The sequence below is a fragment of the Macaca mulatta genome, chromosome X, assembly GCF_049350105.2.
Source record: "Macaca mulatta isolate MMU2019108-1 chromosome X, T2T-MMU8v2.0, whole genome shotgun sequence".
In the NCBI taxonomy this organism is placed as follows: Eukaryota; Metazoa; Chordata; class Mammalia; order Primates; family Cercopithecidae; genus Macaca; species Macaca mulatta.
This window is the reverse complement of record NC_133426.1, coordinates 107,196,549-107,223,484: the sequence shown is the minus strand read 5'-3', so window position 1 is coordinate 107,223,484 and position 26,936 is coordinate 107,196,549. Positions and strand designations below refer to the sequence as shown.

Genomic DNA, 26,936 nt, shown 5'->3' with positions numbered 1-26,936 from the left:
GTTCCCTCACTCCCCTCCCCCAACCCTGCCATAAAGAAAGGATACTCTGTGACAGTTCAGTCATAATGAAGGAAGAAAATGGGTCAAAGAAAACTAGTTTATAAAAGCTTTTAAAATGTCTGAAATCTTGCTTTTCACGTAATTTCAGATGGTGTGAGGTCATTTCAACTCTTTAAGCTGAGTGTTAGCTCTCTTTCTCTCTCCCTCTCCCTCTCTCTCACACACACACACACACACACAGACACACGCACGCACATTCTACCTAAAGGGTCTGCTGTGGTAGATGAGGCTCCTTGTATTCCTGTTGAATCCGCAATTAGAGAAGTTGGGTATATATATATAATATATATATTATATATATAAAGCATATATAATATATAAAATATATTTTATACATAATACATTTATCATGTACAGAATATATATTATATGCATATATATATATATATATAAATAAAACTTCCCATGCCAAAAACACAACTCTTCACCGCATTATTCTTTTTCTGATAGCATAGATAAAGGGAGACTGAGATAAAATATCCTAGTAGGAAACCTCAGAAAGAAAACTGTTCACAATATTCAATGGGAGTTTAGTTGGACATAGAAATAAATATTCAGAAGAAATCAAGTTTACAATCTGATAAGAAGACTTGCCATTTGTCTGGTGATTCACAGTTTTGGAAAGTGGTTGTACATTTGGTCCTAAAAAAAATATCCCCTAGAAGGTATTTGGGACAGATATTATTTCCATTTTTCTTTTCTTTTGCGATGGCGTTTCGCTCTTGTCACCCAGGCTGGAGTGCAGTGGTGTGATCTTGGCTTACTGCAACCTCTGCCTCCCGGGTTCAAGTGTTTATCCTGCCTCAGCCTCCCCAGTAGCTGAGATTACAGGCGCCCACCATTGCGCCTGGCTACTTTTTTTGTATTTTTAGTAGAGACAGGGTTTCACCATGTTGGGCAGGCTGGTCTCGAACTCCTGGCCTTGGGTGATGCGTCTGCCTCAGCCTCCCAAAGTGCTAAGATTACAGGTGTGAGCCACCGCACCCGGCCAATATTATTTCCATTTTATAGATTATTTCTAATAATCTAGTCAGAGAGGCTCCATGATGTCTGCAAGGTCACACAGCGAGTAAGAACTTTTTCTGTTTTCATCACAGAAGGCTCTGTGATTGGAAGCTTTGTAGGATTTTTCTTTAAATTTTTTTTCTTATGTCCTTTTTTTCAAAGCTTACAGCCATCTGCAGGAAACAATCTCCAGAGTAACTTTTGACCCTAACTGAAGCTGGGTCTACCAGGAACCAACATTTAAAAATATCTGTACACAAAGGTACATCATTGTTTCCCCCTCACAAAAATTATATATAATACACGTATATATAACTATATATAGACACACACACACACACACACGCGCACACACACAGAGTTAAGAAATGACTGACCACACCTGTTTCTACTGGTTTAGCCCCTACAAAAATGTTTCTTTGTTATCAAATAGACACAGGTATTGAGCCAACCAGGATGAGGAAAGCTTCCTTCAAGAGAAAGGTGTGTACATAAGAGTGAAAGAAGAAAGAGGTTTCTAAACATATTTGAAAAATTGTCCAAGAGAGAGCTGTGGAGGGAGGAAGCTGAGAACAATGTGGGGAAAGGAAAGGAGACATCAGCCACACTGGTTGAGGAGTATGCTGTCTGACATAGTACAGCGTTATGTTTCTGACAGTGTTAACTTTTGTTTTTTGACAGTTAAGTTTAAAATTGGTCCTGATTTTTGCTGCTGGGAGTCTGATAGCAGAGGTAGAGTGAGGTGTTCCCCTCATTATTTTATTTCTTAATCTGCCTGCAGGAGGAAATTGCTCTGGTTGTGTTCACTGCCTTTGAACCTGTCGTGTTTAAGCAGGCTAGTGTATTTTCTTTCGCCCAAATAGTACACCTAGTCAGGCAGTCCTATTTACTTTGATTTCAGTGCATTTTCCAGAATCCTAATGAGGTGTGGCCTAGTGGTGTGAGCACAGGACCTGGCATGAAGAGTCTCAAATTCTAGTTGCAGATGCTAGATGCTTCTGTGTAGTAGAGGGCAAGTCTCTTGACCTCTTCTGTAATGCCATTAACGGGGTTAATAATATTTATTTAGCTCATAAAGGCAGCAGGGGGATTAAATAGTTAATGTTTTTTAAAAGGCTTTGAGAAAAAGAAAAGGCAAGTTTTTGTGTATTGTGTCCATTTTCAAATGCTAATTCTTATTAACAGGAAGCATCTGCTCCATGACGGTCATTCAGCACCTCATGGAAGTCTTGCTGGCTGCATGAGTGGGAAAATTCTTCAATTTTGTGCCATGAGATCTGAGAAAATGTAGCTACCTTCAGCCCCAGTTATGAACTTGGGTGTCTGTTTTCTCCCTATCTAAAAACATTCTTCTTCTTTATGTGTTTTCTGAGGTTTAGTAGTTTTTCTCTCTTTTGCAATCTTTTTATGCTTACTGTTACTGGTGCAAAATGACTATTGTGTTTCAGCTGTGGGGGGAAATGAACCCTTTTTATAACAGCCAGTTAGACATTCTGGAAGTCTTTGTGATAAAAGATTTCATAGAAATACAAGGTGCTTTAGTAATTGTTCTGTCGGTGCCTTGCATAACTGCATTACAGATTTCTAATACTCTGGCAGTTTCAAGATGCTGATAATATTAGCCACTTTGTGAAGTGCAATTGTGGCTTTCTGTGCATGGTTGCCAGCACTCTCATGTCAGATAGTAGCCTTTTGGTTAATCTCTATTTTAAATCAGATCAAATTCTAACCTGCCCTCATCCCTCCTCATCCGCCTTCCCAAATAAAATGAGAAGCACTGTGAGGATTTGGGAGAAGGACAGGTGGGACATTTTAGAGAATGAGTAAACATATCTATTATTATTTTTTGAGTCATCTTCTTATTGCTTCTCAGTTACAGTTTATGAAGTGATGCCAAAGTGTAAGCTCTATCTTGCCTCCAGCGCCGATTTGCTGCAATGCTTGTTTAAGTTGCTAGAAACTGGAGGCTCCTGTGGGTTTCCTTCTGTGCCTAATAATTTCAACAGAGCCAAATGCCCTTTGTTTACTACAGTCATAATTAGAGGGCTGCCAGTGTTAAGCAACCATGGAATCTGAGTTTGGGAAATGTTTATTGTGCCTCATTAAATCTGAAATGAGTACTTAAAGGTCAGAAATAAATAATCTGTTTATATTTTTGTGACAGTAAATATAAGTGAATGCTGTGTGTTCATATCCTTGACTCTACTCATTTCAGTGTACTGAGACACCCCTCTGTCTGCCAAGGCAGTAATCAAAATATCTGCAACAAAAGAGAACTATGGCAGGTTTCATTGATCACAAACAAGAAAATGATCTATTGTATTGTATCTAATTAGAAAATATCAATACTAGACGTTAATGCATTCACTATTTCCAAGATGGTCTATCACTTGATTGTTTTTTGTCAGCATGATCACATTTTACGGGCTTCAGCAACAAGCTGGTACGAGGGAAATGAATTTAGAATGATATGCCAAAGGCTGTTGCTCCTTCAGTCTTAAATAAGCTTGTAGAGGCAACTGGGTTTTTAGTGGCACATAATATAAATAATGGGATTGGGGTTGGAACAGAATTTGGGGGTGTTGTTTTGGCCCAAAGGCACACGGCCACCCGCCGCTTTCTCTAAATATTTTGAAAGTCTTTTCAGCTGACAAAGCTTACTCAATAGAACTTGTACTCTGCACACTCTGCAGGCAGTCAGGGCTCTGTAGCTGGTAAGTGGCAGAGAATTGAGGCACTGATATACTAGAATTTAGCAGAAAGGAATGGTCCAGCTCAGGTTCAGAGGGTCCTTCTCTGGGCCAGAAGGGCTCAAAGGTAGGCTGGATCCAGGAGAGCTCATACTGTGGGTTCCTGGATCCCATTGCTTGTGGGAGATTACACACACACACACACACACACACACACTCTTATATGTGTGTACATATATGTGTATATATTATGTATATGTATATATGTGTATATTTTTTTCTTTATTAGAGATGGGCTCTCACTATGTTGCCCAGGCTGGTCTTGAACTCCTGGCCTTAAGCGATCCTCCCATCTCAGTCTTCCAAGTCATTGGGGTTACAGGCATGAGCCACAATGCCCAACCCTCTTGTGGGAGATCCTATATGGGTTTATTATTGTCAGTTGGACCAGCTTTACCAAATCATAGCTTCTAAAATTGAAACCACCATCATGACTATTAATCTTACATCTTAGGTCACCTTCTAACAATGGTTGCCAGCGTCTCTAAAGAGCAACCAAAATGGTCATCAAGGTTTCGGGGAACAAAGTGGCTCACTTCTGGATCCCTTGGGCTCTGTGACTAGGCCCTCCAGCTAGGTCTGGAGAATGATTTCCAGTTAGTGTGTGCCAAGTTTTTCCTTTGTCTAAGTGCTGGACTATACTCCCCTGACCCTTTCACTGGAATGAGCCAAGGAAATCACTCAGAGAAACATAGGTAGGAAGCAGGCTAATCACTTCCCTGATGTTACTGTTTTCTGATTGCTTCCTATCCCAGTAGCAGAAAATGCCAAGAACGGTGCTCCTGGGGTTTCTCTTATTGTCCTTGTTGCGGCATGCTCTAGCTGAGTTAGTACTTAATGTGGCTGTAGCACTTAACCTGTGTGTTTGTTTTCATGGCTCTTTAAAGGGGAAATAACAGTTGGCACTTGCTTGTAAAGTGCTTTGATATTTGGGGATGAAAGGCACTCTGTGCCTGCAAAATAGCTTTAATGTGTTGTTGTTACATGTTCAGGAGGGTGATTGGACTCCAGAATTTGTTCCACTGGCAAATGTGGCTGAGAGCTATTTGGTTCTCCATTAAGTTCTGTTTACATGGGATTAAATAGTTTGACTTACATGACTGGATTTTTCATTTTATTTGCTCTTGAGGTACTCTTACTCATACCAAGATATCGTTGATTTTGCATTTGTACATATAATAGGCATTAACTGCTTCCAGAGAGCTTTCTATAATAATATTTCGGAGTGCACTCTGCCCACAAAGGACTTAGAAAAGGGTCAAGGGCCTTATTCAGAAACTTGTATTTGTTTTATGGTATGGTGTTTAGGCTCGTCTTTCAGCAGGCTTTGAATTGTATGGATTACTGCAGACAGCTGCTAGGTTTCTCAAGGAGGCCTCTGTAGTGATATTCACAACTGGGTTGCTCTTCTAAAGGCATAACTTTGACCCAAAGATGAGATCAAAGAAAAATGCTTTCCCTAAGCCATCTTTGCCACCTCTAGGTAGGGTGACCACATCATTAGTGCCAGTGAAACAATAGGAATGATGATGAGAGGCTGCTACGAGGGGAATTCTTTCACTTTAGTTTGTTGAATGTTAACCACATGGCCTGTGTTTCTCATTGATAGCCCTGTCCTGACAGTCAGTGGGATGCTAGAGTTGTTTACCACCTGTAGAAAAGTAGCTGCCACACTGTCAATCTGTGACTCAGAGGTCTACATTCTGGTGAACCCTCGTCTTCTCACAGAAACATTATCTACTTGGGTTTGGGAACACTAACATATGTTGTCACCACCATTCACAGAGATGTGGTGGGACTGATGGAGTTAGATGGACAGAAAGCACCTAACTGTGTCATCTTATCCCTTTTAGTTATATATAGGCTGTTGTGTATTTATAAGGTAGTAATTGGGAATGATAACAGTGAACAAATTGTAACTACAGAAGGCAGTGTGCAGAGTGGATGCTTTCTGAAGAAGTAGAACCACCTTGGCCTAATAAACTTGGTCACCTTCCTTAATTGCGATAAGTAGCCTCATTCTTAATCCCTTCCATCTCTTCTCTGATCATTCATTGATGTATTACACGAACACATGCTAAATGTCTAGCATTGTGGCAGATGGCACAGGGACCTCAGAAGAGAGCTTCCAGTCCCGTTGAGAGATGAACTGACACACTACACATGAAATAATCATAGAACCTGAGGAAATGCATAATTACATGGTACAGTCTGTATACAAAGTGCTGAGAAAATGCTAAGCAATGTGGGATGATCAGTGATGGAGATATATTAGAAATGAGGGGAATTAGATGGCTTGTGTTGGATGACTGCTTAGCTAAGGACTTCATTTAGATTTAATGTTAATTGCAACAAGGAGCTACTGTAAGGTCTTGAAAAGAGAAGTGATGTGATGAAAATAATGGGTGAGGAAGATTATCCAAACAGCATTTTGCAGAATGAGGTAGAACAAATGAAGGTGAGAAAACAATGGCACAAGGTGATGAAGGCTGTGGAAATGGAGCCAAAAGGACAGATATATGAGCTATTTCTAAGAACTTTATGAATTGTATAACCTATTTGATAGGATAGGGAGGTTTCTTGCCTTTTATGATGTGGGTTATATACATATGACACATATGAGGGCCAGATTCTCTTATATGAGTCACCTACAGTCATTGAGCCATTAGGGTGTTATTTAGTTCTACAAAGTAGCAGTGTAATTCTCCAAGTCGCACTCCAGTAGCCTGCGTACAAGTATATGCATGTATCTGCAGGTACATAGGTGCCAGTCTGTATATGTGTATTTACCTGAATGTCTGACATTTTGATCATCTCTGGTAAAAGATCCATTAGTTTGTGAGCTCCTTGAAGGTTCAGGCTATTTTTTTTTTAATTCCCAGGGTTTGGTTCATGCTTACTGGATAAATAAATGAATAAATTGAGAATCACTTTGTTTTAGACAGCTAGAATTGTTGGAGCTTGAAGGCAACATGGAATCCTTTTGGTTATTCTCCTCATTTTAAAGATAGATAATTTAAGGCCTCAAGAGGGTTAATGTGATTTATCCAAGGTCATCTGTAAGTTAATGACAATCCTAGGGAGAGAATCCAGCTGTCCCCACTACACCACACTGCTTTCTGTAGTCAAACTGTGTGTGTGTGTGTGTGTGTGTGTGTGTGTGTGTGTGTGTGTGTGTATGAGAGAGAGAGAGAGAGAGAGAGAGAGAATGAATTTGAATTAGGGCTGGGGTGTGTGGGGAGCATACGATTGACAATAAGTGGTTAGTAGGAGTTTACCTAGCATGTTTTCTAGTTCAGGGCAAATATGAACTTTGTAATATTGGCAGCTGGGGATGGTGCCTTTTATTCCACCTTCACTAATTCCTGCTTCGGTTGCTGCTGTCTGGATGGATGAGTCTTTGAATATACATTCTAGCTGGAGGCACGTCAGCTTTATTTTTATGTAGAATTTACATATTCATTTTTATGTGTCGGGGATAGGAAGTAGGCAAAAACTATTTATTATCTCATTTCCAAAAACCATCTTTGTGAGGAGATGGCCATTTGAATATCTAAAACAGCAACCAGCTTTAGGAAAGGTTATGGGTCTTTTCATTATGGGTCAATGGACACAATTATCATTATTGGAAGTCAGTAGTTAAAAAAAGAAGTAGCATTTTATAATCACTTGGTTGTATATCTGATATGGGATTCCAGTTTTCCTGTTTTGATTGCTAAAGTGACTTAAGACTTAAAACCTTTAAAAAATTAAGTAGCAAGTTACAGTTATAATGCTTTTCAGCTTGATGGGACTTTAAAAGTGTAGCTTAAAAGTATCGTTCATTTTCAAATGAAAATCTAAAGATTTGAGTAACCTCTGTTTTAATCCCAGTGTCTGCAACCTTTTTTTTGCTTGGTATAGTGACCTGGGATTTGTGCCACTGGACAGAGTCTAGTCCTGGATATATCTGCATTTATTGGGCTTCTTTCTCCTTAGGGTCGAAGTCTCTCTGCTGATAAACGTGGTGCTGAGAGAGCTGCAGTCACTCTTCTAGAGACTAGGGCACGATTCAGTGAACTGTAAAAGTAATGCAAAATGACAATTAAAGTAGGGCATTCTCTGGTACCTTGGGGGCCTGACAAAGTGGAAGTATTTGACTTCTGATATGCCAGACTTACTAACGTAGAAATGTAATAACATATCCCCCACCCAAACGTCTTACTAGAATCCTCCTATATCCAGAAGAGAGCTGAGAACAGCAAGTAGTAAGCAAATAAAGCTCCCAAGCAGCTAACAAACAAATACCCAAACAAACAACGAAAACCAAAACATTGCACAAAAATCCCTATATTAAAGATCATGTAATTTCCCCCTTAGGACTGCAACATCTCAGCTCTCTATGCAGAACGTTGCAACTCTTTTTTTCTCGACACAAATATAATTGTATAGTTTCCAAGAACACAGTAGAGTAAAAGCGTCAAACTTGAAATGGAAGAAAAGCTACTTTTGATATACCAACAGCACTGAAAAGTTAAAAACACTATGTTTGATGGAAGGTTGGTGACGATCCTATGTTAAAAATTAAAGACAAGAAAAAACCACAGCAGTTTGGGGCTGTTGAGTATACAGGCAAAACCTGCATGGGGTAATAATTTACATTTATAAAGATGCTCCTAAGTAACCAATAAGTGGTTAAATTATGTTTTTATACCCTGTTTTAAGGAGGGCAACTTTGTGATATGTTTCAGAAACAAGGCAGATGGTTAGGATTTTAAATCAAAGTTTTAGTTCTTAAAGGAGAATGCCCTAAGCTATCTGGGAAACTGAGCTGTCCAGAATTATTTATTGTTTGAGAATTTTTAAAAATCAAAATTTTATTAAACCTAGGTCAAGTGAGACACCTGCTTTCACTGTTACACCCAAGGATAAAGAATTCAAATTAGAAAAAGAATTTGTCACTTTGGGAGGCCGAGACGGGCGGATCACGAGGTCAGGAGACCATCCTGCTAACATGGTGAAACTCCGTCTCTACTAAAAAATACAAAAAAAACCCTAGCCCGGCGAGGTGGTGGGCGCCTGTAGTCCCAGCTACTCAGGAGGCTGAGGCAGGAGAATCGCGTAAACCCGGGAGGCGGAACTTGCAGTGAGCTGAGATCCAGCCACTGCACTCCAGCCTGGGCCACAGAGCGAGACGCTGAGACGGGCAGATCACGAGGTCAGGAGATCGAGACCATCCTGGCTAACACGGTGAAACCCCGTCTCTACTAAAAAAAAAAAAAAAAAAAAAAGAAAAAGAAAAAAAATTGTGATAAATATACTAAATAATAAGAAAGTGACTCTTATTTACCACTGAGATGAAATAAAAAAGTTTGCTCTAGACTCATTTTTTTAATGTCACAATTAGGTTTTTCCAAAGCAAATGTTGTTCTTATCTCTTTGCTGTGTTCTTGTGTTAACCTGCCTGTCTCATTAGAAATGGGGACATTTCCTAGTGAAATTAATGTGACATTTAGAGAAAATTTCCTCTCTCAAATGTTTCATGTTGTTTGCCATTTAGTATACTTAGAGAAGGTATTGGAATAATGTCAAGCAAATTTTGATTAAATAAGGCTAAGTAGGAGCCAATACACTCATGAAAAAAAAAAAGGCTTTTGTATTATATCTTAAAGAATGTATTTCTTCTGTGGTTCTTTATCCTATATTGAGATGACCTTGGTAGGTAATCTGACAAAAGAAATGACATCTTCTAAACAACTGGGCTTGCCTTAAAAAATGCAGCACATTAGGTCAGAGCCTGTGGCCAGTCCTTTGCTCAAGACAGTTATTTGCCACCCTGGAGGTACACTAAAATTTCCTGGAAAGCTTTTAAAAAAACCACCCAGTGCCTGGGTCCAATTCCAGGCTAATTACCTCAGAATCTCTTGGAGTGGGTCCTTAGTGACAGTATTTTTATTTTTTATGTTTTACAAGAAGATTCTGAGTTGATTCTCATTTGTAGTTAGGGCCGAGAGCCACTGGCTTAAGACATACAAACTGTTCATTAAGAAAATATTTCCTTCTTCAGGATGATCTGAATCTCATCCTTTGCTCCACCAGAAGTGTGAAAAAATATACTCTCTCAGTGCACAGGAGTTGGGTTTGGGCATACACCTCGAACCAGTATGAGCTAGAACACTTGATGTCAGTATACATAGACCCATAATATAATAGCCCATCTATGGCCAGTTAACTCAGTTGTTTGGAATGTAGTACTAATGAGGCCAGAATAGTGTATTCTGTCCAATTAGAATAATTCTGTTGCATAGATTTTTCCCATAACTGTAACCCAGCTGCCTCACAAAGAGACCTGAGACGGATTACAAAGGCACAAGACAATGGATGAATCAGCATAGCCCCATCCATTCTGGGAAAATCGGTTCTAGGAACCTGCCACATTGACTAGCGCTACTAATTGCATTAGGATGCAGCATGGGACATCTGCCCGTGATGGTTTGTTTTGATTTGGGGGAATATATTTTCATTTGAAGGTCAGGACCCATAAGAATGGGTGGTTTATTCCTTTGGAGTTAAAAAAGGAGGAAGAAAGATAGGAAGGTTATAAGCTTCTATGATATTCTCCTCTTTACAGTAGCAAATCATGCCTGGCACATCTGCCCAAGGTTAACAGAGCTGTATTTGGGGGAAGAATTGTTAAGGTAATTACAAACAAGCCCTCGAGACTTGTCTCTTCTCAACTCAGTGCCCGGGAATGGGAATTCTCATGATGAGATATATTATGGCATTAGGACCAAGAAGTAGTATTTTCATTAGCGATAAAATGTGCATAGTATTGCTTTTTTTGCCTGAACATTTGGCTCTGGCACCATGCCTGGAGGTCAGGTCACCATGGAGCTTCATATTTGATGCACAGTGCACACAGGTTCCATGCCTTCATATGCAAAGATATGGAAAATTTTCTACTTGAGAACTGTCTTCTTTAAAGGCAGTAAAGACAGATTCTTTAAATACAGTAGCTTGGGTTGCTGCTTATCCTTTTCCTGCAAAGCCAGTATCCTCTAGATTTCCTTTTTGTATTTTTGTTTCTTTACTAACCTTCTTGAAAAAATGGTTTAGTAAGTTTGGAAGATGAGATGGAACATGCATGTGCCACTATTTTATTGCCTGAATGAGGTCAAATTCCTGATCCTACTTGGAGTTAGTTGCAGGTTCTGAATAAAGCAGGGGATCAGGATTCCCGCCATTCCTGTTATGGGTCTGATAAATGCAGCTGAAATTCTCCTTCGGATTCATGTTCTATTATCCCTATTTTACAGAGAGGGAAACTGAAGCACACAGGGATTAAGATCGCAGAGTGAAATGAATATTTGAACTGCTGAGTGCTTAATCAATTCCGGGTTTTAACAGAAGTATTAGTCCATTCTGAAGTTGCCCTAAAGAAATACCTGAGACTGGGTAATTTCGTGAAGAAAAGTGGTTTAATTGGCCCATGGTCCTGCAGACTGTACAGGAGGCATGATGCTGACATCTGCTTGGCTTCTGGGGAGGCCTAAGGAAACTTACAATCATGATGGAAGGTTAAGGGGGAGTAGGCATATCACATGGCCAGAGGAGCAAGAGAGAGAGATGGGGAGGAAGGACTACACACTTTTAAACAACCAGATGTGACGAGAACTCCTTCACTATCGAGAAGACAGTACCAAGAGGGATGGTGCTAAACTATTCATGAGAAATCGCCACCATGATCAAATCACTTCCCACCAGGCCCTACCTCCAACATTGAGGATTATAATTCAGCATGAGATTTGGGTGGGGACACAGGTCCAAACCACATCCACAGGGTAGCATAATTTTTGTGGGGTGGTGAACTTCCCACTTGTTAAATTATATATTGTACTGAATACCATAGATGAACACATTTAACCAACATCATTTTTACCTGTTATATTGGTACGACAATTAAACATCTTTGTTGGTTGACTGACTGTTGGATAAACTTCTTCCAGCAAATACCTGGATTGTATTCCTAACACAGCTTCAACTTTGCCTCCTAACCCTGTTTGTGACAATTTCAGCATTCACTCTCTAAAGAAACCAGAAATGAACCAACCCTTTTGATTCTTAATCTCCCAACCCATGCTTCCAATAGCATTAAAAATTGCTTGGGTTTACGTTAAAAAGGGGATATAAACTTCTAGACAAAAGCAGTGTGAGTAGATATTACACAGTCCATCTTCAAATGAGGGGCATGGGTGGGTTTGTGAACACACCTGAGTAAGTGCAGGGCAATGTTGGGGTTTAGTTTCCTTTGAAGTACTGTCTCCTCCTCTCTCTCACACATTCACCATCCCCGTTACTACCTATTGTAGGCAGTTGGGGTCTGTACTCTGACTGCTGGCTGTTTGGTGCCCATGTGGTAGCTGGATCTGCTATTGCCTGTTCTGTTTTCTTCTCCATCAAACTGTGAGCTCCTTGGAAGTAAGGGCTGCATCTAGGAGCCTAGAACAGTTAGTTTCTGACAGGTAGAGGTCTGAGAGGAATCTGCTATTTTGTTTGCTAGATAGCAGTTGTGTTTCCTTTTCCACACACTCCCAGTTGAAGTAATTTCAGAAGGCTCCTAAGGAATAGTGGGAATGGTGGAGATTTCTAGTGGGATGGCAAGAGGTTCGGGGAGATGTGTTTGGGTAGTTTCTGGATTATACAATGGTACAAGAAGAGTGGTACTTTAGTGCTGGGCGTGAGATCACTTTACCAGGACATTCAGTTACTTTGGTGTTGACTTTTCTCTGGATTTCACCCTTCTAAGGCTTTTCCCCTCTAGTTCTCCCAACCTCTGGGTGATCATAAGCTGTTTTTCCGTCTCTTTCATCTGGCAGGTATTCTGCATTTGCTTTTATAAAGCCATTGCTCCAGCAGTCTGCTGTAACCAGATTAAACAGCGGTGTTCTAATGATAGGAGCTGAGACGGGGGTTTGCTTGCAAACTTCATGTTTCACATGAAAGGCTTTGGCACCCCCTGTGGACTGCCCTTCACCCTGTTTTAGGCATAATGCTTGTTTGCCTTTATATCTGTGATAAAACAAAGGCCTTCCTGCATAACCAGTGCTGAGCAAATGTCTTGAAACAAAGGGAAGTGCGGAGTTTAAATCCACAGTGGGGGATTACCTTGCCTGCATTTCCATATCTTTGGAATAAATATTTTAACATGTTAATTATCTACTACTAATAAAAATACCTTTGAACTTCCAGTCAATTTGATGGGCATAGAATTTTCTCCACTGGGGAATGGGAAGCAATTAGTTTCTGTAAGGATTGTAGGTCACGTTATCTCTTCTCGGTAAGTGGCTGCATGGTCAGTAGCCAGTCGTATTCTAGGGAATGTTTATGCCAAGGCTGTCCTGGTCTGCAGTGGGGAGCTACTGCCTCCAGGAGCCCCTAGGGCCTGAAGGAGGCAGAGGCTGCTGCTCCACTGTGGCCTTGGGTTCCAATTCACTCGCTGCTTCTTGGCCCAGAAGAAAAATTCCTTCTAAGTAGGATAGTTCGAAATCTACTTATGAATCATCTATGTAACCTTTTTAATTTTTTCTTCTCATTGCAGACTGAAAACTATTCTTTTGACTCCAACTACGTGAATAGCCGAGCCCATTTAATCAAAAGGTATGTTGGTTTGCTTGCTTATTGCTACAACTAAGCTTGATTTAACATTAAAAAGCAAAACAGATTAAACATTTTAAACCGTATTTTTTTGGGGGATTTTAAAATGAATGTCTAACCTACTTATTGTAGAAAGTTTGGAGAATTGAGAAAAACATAAAAAAGTAAATAAACATCACTGGTAATTTCATCAATCAAAGGTAATCACTGTTGACATTTTATATTTCTTGGTATGAAAATGTATGTATAAACACTCAAAATTAAAAATAAAATTGGGATTATATTAAAATATAGTTTTATCTAGTGACAGAAATCCGATATTACAAATATTTACTATTTCTAATATTTCTAATATTATTTCTAATTTCTAATATTATTTCTAATATTTCTAATGTGATATTAGAAATATACGGTAGAAAACTTTCACAATCATGTTGATACCAAAATTCTTGTTGCTCTTCACTTTAAATAAAGGAAAGCCTTAAAAATTTTATGCATGTAGAACTTCCCATGAGTTTTGAGATTGATGCTATTTCAACAACTTTGAAATCATTTTAAGGATATTTTAATGACAGAAGCTAATCCGTTCCTTTCTAGATGAGAGAGAAAAAGAAATTTGCCTGATTCTTCTTAAAATATTTAGAAGTGTTTCAGAGGAAACAAAGTTGAGATTTATGTGATTGGTTGGTCATAATTTAGTATCCAAGGAGCCATAATAGATGTTGAGTACAGAGCTGAATATTGCCAAGAAAGATCCCATCTGGTGCAGTGGACTACACCCAATGGGAGAAGGACAAAGAGTTTGGGAAGCCCTCTAAAAGGTGGAAACTGAGCAAAGAAGATAACCTCTTGCACAGAAAGACCAGTCCTGACCATTCAAATGATGCCTTTATTGCTGTTTCATGTAAATATCGCTTACATAGTCCAGTGGTTATTCTGCAGCTAAAATTGAACTCTGAGTATGTTTGTTAAAATAATAGAAATGAAACAGAGAGGCAAGCAGGGTATGTTAGAGCTGTAGCAGAGAAGATTTGCAAATTCTATTATTTTGCTGGCTCTAATCCCATAAAGTTACATCACCAGAAGAGTAGATTTCAAGGAATAAACAAGCTTCAGGTAACTTGCATTCATGTCTAATTTAATTCATGAGGCTTCAGTAACCCCTAAACCTTGCTAAGTTTATCTGTATTGGTCTGGAATTGCTTGTGACCTTAAGTGACGATCATTAGTTGTCTGAAAATGGGTAGCCCTTGTATTATCAGTGAAAGCACAGTTGAGAAATTTTTTTTTTTGAGGGGTTGGGAGGAATCCATTTAGAATATTTTCCTGGCTCACAGAATAAAAGCAAAAGGTGAGGAATTCAAAATTATCTGACTAATTTGTTTTAGAAAGAAAAAAATAACCCTCTTATGTGCACTGATTAGAGTGCCTTTATAGCAGAAACCTGCTTTGTTTTCTGCTTCCGGATTGTTACTTTCAAAGCTCCATTTTAAAACTTTGATAAAAACAGTGACTTGCCTTAGCCTCACAGGTCCCTTGGGCTAACTCAGGGTACCTGGGAATTCTATAGCCAGGTTAAACAGATAACATGATGCTGGGCGCAGTGACTCATGCCTGTAATCCCGGTGCTTTGGGAAGCTGATGGTGGAGGATTGCTTGAGGCCAGGAGTTGGAGACCAGCCTGGGCAAAATAGTGCAACCCCCCCCACCCCCTACCATCTCTACCAAAAAGAAAAATAAATAAATAAAATTAAAAACCTGATAATATGAGTCTGATTGTCACAGCCTGGAAGAAAGCTAAGACTCCCAGGCACCCTTGCATCCTACATCAGTCCTGACTATCCAATTTACAAGGTAGACTGATAAGATAAAAACTTACGTTTAAACATTAATGGCTTTGGGGATACATGTATTTCCACAGCAGCGTTGAGACTTACTGGGAACTTCTGATTTTGGTTAATTATTTTATGTTTTTTGTTTATAGACACATACTCACAAAAGGCACAACCGAGACTTAATGGACTCTTGGTGAAAAAGTCTCCTGATTTTTCATGAAATCAAAGATAGCTTTTTTTTTTTTTTTTTTTTTTTTTTTTTTAATAAAAGCAGGGACGACCTTGATCAAGAGGAAACATCTGAAAACTCAGGGACACATGCACTTTTGCCAGGGTTCTGTTAAGAGAGCTGTGAGGGCTTTGGGAAACCCTGAAGGCCTTGGAATTTGTGTGGTCAATTGAGTATAGACGAAGCATAATACTTAGAAAGATACAGGGAATCTTGTGTGCTATGCTGTTCTGGGGACCAACTGTGTTAAATGTAAAATGTGAGGAAAATGTTGAGAGTGGTGGCTAACACCAGGTGATAAAGTCATGCAAAGCCTGTTCAAATAGCTCACAGCAATGTTTGAAAGGGGTTTTGCTGTATGTGGTTTCTTGAAGATCCATTTACATGTGTGGTAAAAGCTCTTGGCCAGGAAATTCTGAATCTGATTATCAGTTTTAATTTTACTATCAAGTCCCTGTTTCTTTGAATGCCAATACAATTTCAGGCTAACTTTGAGAACTTATTTTTCTTTTTTCTTTTCTTTTCTTTTTTTTTTTTTGAGACCGAGTCTTGCTCTGTCGCCTAGGTTGGAGTGCAGTGGCGCGATCTCGGCTCGCTGCAACCTCCACCTCCTGGGTTCAAGCTATTTTCCTGCCTCAGCCTCCTGAGTAGCTGGGATTACAGACATGTGCCACCGTGCCTGGATAATTTTTTTTTTTATTTTTAGTAGAGATGGGGTTTCGCTATGCTAGCCAGGCTAGTCTCGAACACCTGACCTCAAATGATCCACCCACCTTGACCTCCCAAAGTGCTGGGATTACAGGTGTGAGCCACCACGCCCGGCTGAGAACTTATTTTTCTATCCGTGTTCTCTTCTTCTATTCACTTTCTACTTATTCAAGGATGTTTCTTGGACCCTTCTTTTCGGCATTCTTTAGCAGTTGTTAGCATTCTTAGCCAGACTGTTTACATACAGGCATCTTTTCCTCTTTTACCTCTATCTACCCTGAGTAGTTGAACAGCAGCCACCACTGTCCATCTCTGGGTCTTTCCTTCATCAGTCAGGGTTCCTACATGAAATAGTTGGCACACCTAAATTGGAATGGCTTGAGGAAAGTTTATTTACAAAGGGGACCATTTACAAAGGCTTGGGCATGGGTAGTGAACCTCAAGGGATACTGCAGTATTATGGCACTGAAGGAACTAAAAATACTTCAGACAGGACCAGGGAAGAGAGCATGTAGGGAACACTGACTTGAGAGTAACAGTGACTTCTGGTTGGCCAAGGGATCCAGTCATCATGAAGTGACAATCAATATCCTGATATCATTGTTCTCCCCTGCTCTGATCTCCTGCTGGTGTCTTCCTTTGGCTAAACGCAACAGAAAGCCAGAGGGCAAGGGGGTTCTCATAGGCACAAATCAAGGTTGAGAAAGGAGCTCAGCCTTGGGAAAAGGAAGTGATATGACAGGCTTCCCATAATTTTAGGCACCAAGGAATCTAGCATTATATTTCTGTAGTTTTTTTTTTCTTTCTTTTTTCAGAATGTCACTTGCAACCTGCAGGTGTACCCAAGGAGGCTTATGTGAGGACCCCAGATTAACAAATCATGGCAGTGCAGAGTTTCTTCTGAATGGCCTTCCTTCCTGCTCTATTTGTTTCTTGCTGTCTTCTCAGAGCAAGGAAAGCCAGCAGTGGTACTTTGTCCCTGCTGCAGCACTCTTTCCTCATGCCCGTTTTGTGGGCTGCTGTCTGATATCCACTCCTACAGTGCTTCGGGAACAATATCAAGCAGGGCATAAGGCTGTGGCCCAAAGAAAATGAAATAGAAAATGAACAAAGCACTGACTCAGTGTGGAAAGGATTAGGAGCTTTGGCTTCCTAAATCATGCACAATGCTTTCTTTTCCACCCAAATTGTCCTGGGGTTTTTACAGCATCTCGTATGGCGCCTTGTATATAATAAATGCTTGGTACATGTTTATTGAATGAATGCATGAGAGGAATTGAAGAAAACCTTAGCATTTTTCTATTAAAGACTAGCACTAGATTTCTCTTTAAGCTGGTGATTTCTGGATTTTAATGTGCATTGGAATCACTTGGAAGGCTTGTTAAATGCAGAGATGCTAGCTCCATCCCTAGAGAACCTCCAGTTGTAACAGGTTCCCAAGGTGATTGTGATACAGGTGGTCCAGAAACCACTCTAGGATTTTCCTTGTATTACTTAAACACAGTTATAATAATCTTCATTCTCACTCCTTTCTCATTCTTAGCCTCAGATATCATTCCCTGGGTATGTGGTATCACCTACTGTAAGATATAACCTGTTTCCATTCAGATTCTTATGTCTTTTGGAAAAGAGCTCTAATATTTCAGATGGTAAATATGGGTCAGAATTTGTGTGATGTTCATTCGTCATGCATCTGCTGAGTAACTCTTCGGTGCAGAACCCTGTTCTAGGTGTTTTCAAACATATCTGTCTTTCTGTTGGCCACCAGAGCAGTAATAGAAACATGTGCATTTGCAATATCATTGGAAACAGGAACCCCTAATTTATTGTCCCACAAAAGTTGTTTTACAAGTCCTTCATCTCCCAAGAGGTATGCAGGTAATAAAGCAAGTGAAATCAGCATTTTTTATGCCTGGCATAAATTGTTATTTGTTTTGGGTGAGTAGCCATTTACCAGGCTGTTTTACAATTTGCGGCATCTTGCTCACTGGGTCTTAAACTGCCTTACACAAATCCATTCATTAAACCACTAAATGCTCTTACAAGATCAGTGTAAGTGGTGCTTAGTTTGTCAGATGGGCAAACTAATCTTTAAATGAGTTAACTATTCCAGGGTTTTGGGGAGTTGTTATACCTCTTGCTTTTTATTCTGAGACTACACAACTTACCATGTTCACACTACCAGTCCCTTACATCCTAGTAGCTAATCCTTCACTGTTTTACTATTTCCATCATTTCTATTTAAAAAAACAAAATCTCTGAGGTTGTTTATAACATTCAGATGCCTATAAAAAAGATGATCAAATTTTTGAAAGGCAGATGCAAAACCAATTAGGAGAAGTAAGGTAGACATCCCTGGCATCCAGGGAGGTAACTGACTGCAACTAAACATTACATTTATGTTGAAGTTTTTGAGAAATCAAGACAAAGCAGTAAGTACATCAAGTGATATAGTTTTCATTATTCACTAAAGGAAGGATGGCCATTTGACAGGAGAACTATTGTTTTCTGTTCTTTAATGTTAGAAGAAATTAACCTAATAGTATGTGACTATTGTTTACAGAAGATATAGAAGAGTTCCTTAAATATAAATTTTCTATACCAATCCTATAAAAACTATGGACATAATATTTAATTTGTAACTCAGTGAAAACATTACTACACAGAATAATGATCATATTAAACAATAACCACTTATGGAGCATTTATGTGTATCTAGTACTTCATGTACAGTGTCTCTTTGAGTCTTCTAAATGGTCTTGTGAAGGGGGTTTTAGCAAACACATTTTACAGATAAAGAAACTGAGATTTAAAGACATTAGATATCAGGTCCAGGGTCACACAGATGAAGTGGCAGATTATAGATTATTACCTCTCCTAATGACTCCAAGTTCAGGCTGTTCACTGCAGTCTGCTATAGAAATAAAGAACGTGGAGCAGTTGTTCTCAACTGTGGCGTGATTTGGCAATGTCTCTTTGGAGACACTTTTGGTTTTTTCCCTTAAGTGGGGGTCACTACTGGCATCCAGTAGATAAAGGGCAGGGATGTTGTTAAACACCTTATAATGCACAGGACAGCCACAACAAAGGATTATGCAGCCCCAAATGTCAATATTGCCAAGACTGGGAAGCCCTGTTCAAAGGGCTGGTTAGTTACATTGCCCCTATACTAGACCCCTCACCATCATATGTTTCAAGCAAGTTTCAACAGCTGCTGAATTCAGAGTTGAATTCTCTGGCTTAAAGTGACAAATTTGTGTTGTGGATTAAGGAAATTTTCAGACACCAGAAAATATACAGGTTGGAAAGTTAAATATTTGTTATAAAAATGGAGTTACCTGAATATCATCCAGGCAGGTCATTTCCTTCCTCCAGAGGTACATGGATGCTTGTAGGCAGGCACCCACCTCACAAAACAGAGAATAATTTCTAAAAAACAAACTTTAAATCTATTTAAACTGTGGGATTATAACAGTATTTACAGAAAACTCCATAATATGTGCCATAAAGCTAGAAATGGTGAAACACTTTAAATAATGTGTTTCCAATTGGCCATCATGACCATAAAAGAACTGTAAGATAATTTTTTTTTTTAAAGAACAGCATCCTGGTGGGTCCATAAGGCTGAGTTAGCTGTGTGACATAAATTGAAGGAGCTGAATGAGCTGGCCTATTGAGTAATTTTAATTTTAGTGCAGTTGATGCTCAGTTATTCTTTCTGAAAATAATTAGCTAACAGGTCAATGCTTCACTCTCTCCTGCTCTTCATTTTCTTATAATTATGGCTTTCCAGTTACTGCCTTCCTGATCTTTACTTTTTATATTCAGGTCAGCAAGCATTCTACATCTAGGTTGGTCATATGTTAAAAATCTGCTGTGATTCTTCTTGACCAAGTGTGGAAAGTGACAATGTATCCATTGTGTCCATGGCATAGCTCTTCATTATGTGTACTGAATCTTCTTATCGGTCTCAGAGAGCCAGGCCTGTGAATGTCCAAGGTTGAGCAGATCAAGTGAGTTTGCAGTGTCATCTCCACAGGACTCTTTTCTCAGAGGCATAGTAGGTCTACTAGGGTTTGTTCTAATTCACAAACATAACACTCTTCCTTGTTGAGGCAACAACACATTTTCTTGAGTGTGCCTTTGCTGCTTCCTCACCGACTAGGGAATGGATTCACCATCCACTAGGTATTTCAGATGCATAATTTATGGTTCATGGTGTAGCACAGCTGTGGATTCTGTCAGGACATACAAAGTATTAGAAATAGCAGATGGATGCCCTATAGCTGTACCTTATGCATTTTTCTCTATTTCATGAGAAATGTTGTGGAGTTCTTGGATTGCATGCTTAGTGCATTGGATGGTAGATTGATTTAATAAATGCAAGAATCATTTTACACATCAACACTTGAGCTGAAAGTTTTCATGTTCTTAGTATAACTATACTCAGAGTTGTATTAGTGCTCACTTTCTGGTTCTCACTTTTGTCTTACCTTCTATATTAGTTAGGGTTCTGCAGAGAAACAGAACCAATAGGCATATCTAAATCTATAAATATGTAGAAAGAGTTTTATTGTAAGGTATGGGCTCATGTGATTATGGGGGCTGAGGAGTCTCATAATCTGCCATCTGCAAGGTGGAGAACCAGGGAAGATGGAAGTGTAGTTTGAAAGCCTGAGAACCAGAGAGCCAATAGTGTACATTCAAGTCTGGGCCTGAAGTCTTGAGAACCAGGAGCACTGAGGGCGGGAGATGATTAATGTTCCAGCTCAAGCAGTAAGGCAGAGAGCAAACTCAACTTCCTTCTCAATTTTTGTTTTATTCAGTCCTTCAGTGGATTGATGATGCCCACCCACATTGGGGAGAGTTATCTGCTTTACTGACCCTACCAATTCAAATGCTAATTTCTTCTGGAAACACCTTCATAGACACACCCAGAAATAATGTTTAACCAGTTATCTGGGCATTCCATGGTGCAGTCAAGTCGACTCACAGAATTAAACATCACACTTTCCATGCTCAGCTACTGACTCTCCTCTTTTTCTTTGAATATGTTCATCTGTTTTTCTCAGATAAAACTGACCTGGGTTCTCTGATCCTGATAATCCTTCCTATTTTAGTTACACTACTTCAATTTCTGCTACCTTTGCTTTTTACAGTTGGTTAGTATACATCTTTTAGGAGTCAATATACATAGTGGTTAAATTTCTAGGGAGGCTCTGGAGCTAGACTACCTGTTTTCAGTCTTAGATCCGCTATACTTTTTACCAGCTGTGTGACCTTGGGCGAGTTATCTCATTTCCATGTACCTCTTTTTTTTTTTCACCTGTAAATGAGAATATTAGTAGCACCTTTCTCTTATACAGTTGTGATGATTTAAACAGTTAATTAATGTCAAACACTTAAAACAGTGCCTCATGAATAGTAATTGCTCAGTAAACACTAGCTATTATTATTTTACTTTGATTTTATAAGAAGAGAAAAAAGCCTTCTGAAATGATGACATTCTTTAGAAGCAGTTTTAGAAATGTAACTTCTTCCACCTTGTCTGTAGTGATGCATTTAAGATAAGTGAATGAAAATGTTAGCTGTATCAGCATCCAATAGTGGGAACCTCTCTGCAATGTTAAGTTTTATTATCTTTAAACACAAATTTCTCTTCGCCTTATTCCTACCCTGTTGGGCAATCTAGCCACTGTTTGCCTCATTACGGAGCTGACATCATCCTGGCTCAGAAAGATTTTTAAAATCAGATCTGTCACGGTCGTAAATTATCATTCTTTCTTCAACCCAGCAGCTCCACCTTCAAGGACTTAGAGGGCAACAGCCTGAAGGATAGTGGACATGAGGAGAGTGACCAAACTGACAGTGAGCATGATGTCCAGCGGAGCCTGTATTGTGATACTGCTGTCAATGATGTGCTGAACACCAGTGTGACCTCTATGGGATCTCAGATGCCTGACCATGGTAAGGACTGTTTGGATGTAAGTTGCAACAGTCGACTCCAAAGAACCCAAAATGTTTGTAGGCACACTATACTACTTTGCTTAATGAGTGTATTATCAAGGTGTCTACAGAGCTCACACCTCAGCAGCATCTACAGGTTTTTGAGATGTCTTGACACCTAGCCAGATTCTTCTTTGCCCTCCCTAAGTGGATCCTCTAGGTCTGTATAATGTTCAGGCACTTCAGAAGCTTACTACATGTACATATTGCATACATTTTCTTCAATAAAACTACACTGAGCTCATAGGAGATGAACAGATGCCTTCTCTCCAGGAATAAATGCCTCTTTTTGCTTTAGTACATGAATTCAGCTGATCAATTGAATTGCATAGAACGCAGCACTAATGAGACCAAAGGGGTGGGTTTTATTTCCCTATCAGACTGGTTAGCTTTACCCAGAGTGAGACTCTGTTCTCTGACTGCAGATTGTGTACTATTTACTGAGGATAGAAAGTACTAAACTTCCCATTTTGCCTATGGGGCTGCTATGCCAAATCCTTCCCTCTAGCTTCCACACAAAACCATGCCATTAGTCATAGGGGAGACCAGGGTAAGAGAACATGGCTGAGTCAATGTAAAATATTCCATTAATGTGAAAGGTACCTCAAAGCACATGTCAGGAGTAGCATCCTCATGTATGAAAAAGAGTCTATTTCTGTGAACTCAGAACTCAGCCACACATGCTTTATCAAGAGGCACTATTTAAAACTTTGCTAGGCAGAAACCAGGGTATAAAAACATTAGCAGAGTTCAGCTAAGGCAGAATGTTTAGATGGACTTGGGCACAAATGTCATTTTCAATATTTTACTGATGCAAACATGCTATGCAAACAGCCTGTCTTTTTCAATTAAGAAATATGAATTCAACTTGGTGGTTAGGCTCAGTGAAGCTTCAGAATGTTTGGCTATGTCTTGAGAAAAAGCTAGACTCAAGCTCAGCTGGAAGCCCTACTGCTAAAAGACTTAAAGATGAGAAAACAAAATATGGTGATTATGTGCTGGTCTTCAGCTGTTTCATTTCACTGTAAACATCATTAAATGCTTTTGTTTTGGTTTTGGAAATCAAAGGAAAAAAATGCACTATCTACAAAACAAAATGTTTTTCATGGAAAAAAAAATTAGTCACTGTAGATTCTATTAAATTGTCTAATCCATCCCATCCCCAGCAGACCCAAGTGTCAAAGTCTATTATATAGAGAGGTCACTATGAATTGTGCACTGCTGCCTTCCCTAATTGGTGAGTGGTGACATCTGCAGAGATAATACACTTTCTGGGAAACCTCACTATGACTCAAGATGAAAAAAATTAAACACTTATATAACTGAAACAGAGGCAATTTAATACTTAGAGGATTAGCAGTATGTCACAGGATGCAAACTGATATATATCATATACTAGTTGTGTGTTTCAAAGAAGTGCTTTTTCATTTATATCAAGAAAGGGTTTTAGTTAGATGCTCTCTAAAATGAAATGACTCCAGGAAAGGAAATAGTCATAATTGATTTTCACTTTATGCGTGGTTAGAACAACATCTGTTTTAATTTTTGTCACATTTCTCTAGGAAAACAGTATGAGGGAACTGCAGCTAGTTTTTTCTGAGAGAGTGTTTCTTACAAATTGGATGTATTACATATATATGTATTTATATATGTGTGTGTGTGTATGCATATATATATATATATATATATATATATATATATATATATATATGCTATGTAGATTGGATAATAAGAGTATTCTTTTTTGTGAATGCATACCTAAATTTTATTTCAGTTTAGTCATTTGGGTTGAAAGTAGAGACCACCAGTCGCCATATAGGTAGAGTGACCACATAACCCAATTTGCCTTGTATACCTCACTTTACATCTGTGTCCTTGGCATAATCAATAATGAGAATATTCTAAAGGAGATGTGTGGCAATACTCCAAGATTCTCCTACATATAAGATGATGATTTTTACACACACACAAATGCATACACACACACACACACTTTTTGCTGGGTCATTTTGGTAACACTTTCACGTTTTGTTTCTTACTATTTGATTTGCATGTGTGTATCTTCATTTTTTCTATTATTCCAGCAGTGGTTAAACCACTTGAAGCAACCCTTGAGTGAGTTCTTTTCAACTTGTGTGATTGCCTAAGTTTAGGTACAAAAAGAATTTGGGCCTTGTTTACACCTCAGTCTCTCCCTTGTGATATCCTACTACTTCTGAAGCTTTCTGTGATCATACTTGTGTGTCCCAAATCAACTTCAGGCTTGCCACACATATTCCATCACCAGTTCACTTGGACTGATGACTGCAACCTCAAAAAAGAGGAACAATTCCAACAATTAATATTTCATAGCATTTTACTATCTCAAGTCTGCATTTGCATAATAAGTATATCACATTTTATCTTAAGGTACAGTGGTTGAAAGGCAGTCACTGGGTGATCCACCATGCATGCCTCATCTTATAACCATTTTAGTTAGATTTGTCCCAGGGTAACATGGTATTGTTGCTTCAAAGGATTACCAATTTAGAAAGGTGAGATGGGAAAATAGAATCTGCACTGGACTGAGACCTGTACTGAAAATCTCAAGAATTCCTTGAGGAGAAAAAAACTAGTCCCCAATCCCCTTGGTTCATTGACACTGTGATAGGAATCTTAAACCCAAGTGTTCTGAAATTCTTGGAGTTCCAGAGCAACTATTCTTGAGGTTTGTGTAGGTGTCACTGGAGCAGAGTAAAGAATATAGTGAATTTGTCAGGCTAACTCTGATCCTGATATTTCTTGTAGTCCTGCCAGAACCACTCCAAAGTTGGGCCAAATGTATCCAAGAAGAGTGTGCCTTACACCTTTGTTTTGGGGAGTTTGGCTCACCTTGTATTTCATGTCTGTAGCTCTCTCTGTGACTTTTCTAATTTGGATATTAGTACTGCATCTTTCCTTGCACATATGTGGACACATGATTGAAGGGGAATCTCAGAATTTTCAAAATAAAGATAATTTTGTGCATCGGTTAATTTTTCCTTTGAGCAGGAATGGGTTGTTCAAGGAGCTGATACTGTGTTGCCTGTGTTTGGGGTAAAGGTATAAACTATATTTGCTCCTCTTTTTAAGAGACCCCTGGGCCCTGTGCTTTTCCACACTGCCAAAAGTTTCTATGGGATTTGTCCTTAAGATTTTATTGTAGCAGAAGTATGATCGGTGTGAATGACAAGGGTGCTTTGTGACTCTGAGTAAGGGCCCGAATTCCTTAATTTTCAATAACCCTTCTCTGAGAATATTCCTAGAGGTGGGAACCCAGAATCACTATATTTAATGAAGGAAGGAGAATATTATATTCAACAAAGGAAGGAGACTATCTAGAAGACTTTTTTTTTTTTTTTTTTTTTTTTTAAAGACAGAGTCTCACTCTGTTACCCAGGCTGGAGTGTACTTGTGCAGTCTCTACTCACTGCAACTTCTGCCTCCTGGGTTCAAGTGATTCTCCTGCCTCAGCTTCCCGAGTAGCTGGGACTACAGATGTGTACTACCACTCCTGCCTAATTTTTGTATTTTTAGTGGAGACGGGGTTTCACCGTGTTGAGCAGGCTGGTCTCGACCTTCTGGCCTCAAGTGATCCACCTGCCTTGGCCTCCCAAAGTGCTAGGATTACAGGCGTGAGCCACCGCGCCTGGCTTAGAAGACTTTTGAACTCAAATGGCAAAAGTCAGGTATTTTAGTCACTAGGAAGTTTGCATTATGTGTTTCTTTTTCAATTTTTAAAAATGTCTAAATTTACTTATTATTTTGTTTATAATTGACACATCATAATTTTACATATTTGTGGGGTACAGTGTGATGCTTCAATACATGTATATGTTATATAATAATTAAATGAGGGTGGTTAGTATATCCAGCAACCTCAAACATTTATCATTTCTTTGCGGTAATAGCTTTTAAGATCCTCTTTTTTAGCTATCTTGAAATATACACTACATTGTTATAAGCTATAGTCTCCCTACTATGTATAGACACCAGAAGGATTGTGTTTTGATTGTCCAACCAGACACATTCGTGAGCTCAGTGAGGGTGGAAATGAGAGAGAATGACAGGAATTTCTGCTTTCTGCATTACTGTCAATCTTGCTGTTTCTCTTGACATGCCTAAGACGAGGTCAGTTGGTTGATGAACTGGCTAAGTTGAATTTCCTGGTTGCCAGCTGACTGAATTACAAATTCATTTGTTATCCAGTGCCCATGAATTAATACGTTTCAGTTTGTCCTTATTATTCAGCTCTTGTTGTTATGGCTTCCCCGAAAAGAAGATGATAGAGAATTCTTTATCCTGTGCTTTCTACTGGTGTATTGTAGAATGGCATTTTTTGGAATGCTGTCTCTTAATAGCTCTGAGTGGCTTGAGACCAAGTAAGTGTTGTCATTGGCAGATTTTACCACTTGATTTGGTTCTTGAGGCGCTTTGGTGCTGAGCTTGGGAGTCAACACTCAAATTTTTTAACTGATGCCTTCTGTCCTTGAGGGAATTATTTGGCTTGAAGGAGTCTGAGTTACCTGGTAAAATTACCACCCTCTGGTGGGGATAAGAATTTTGCCTTCATGCGGTTCCTGCAGAGACTCTCTAAAAAGAGTGATTGACAAGTAGAGTGGTGAGAGATGCCAGAGGCTCATGGGTTTGTTGCATGATTATGGGTATTACGGGGCTTGAATTTCTTCCTAT

The 26,936-nt window shown here is 39.2% G+C and overlaps 1 protein-coding gene across 2 annotated transcripts in view; it reads left to right on the top strand.

The window, feature by feature from the left end:
* PCDH19 (protocadherin 19) overlaps positions 1–26,936 on the top strand; it is a 114,700-nt gene that overhangs the window by 44,230 nt on the left and 43,534 nt on the right. For both annotated transcript variants that reach the window (NM_001265688.1, XM_015127782.3), the window contains 2 exon segments: positions 13,393–13,451; positions 22,015–22,187. In NM_001265688.1, coding sequence (NP_001252617.1) covers positions 13,393–13,451; positions 22,015–22,187 — 232 coding nt within the window.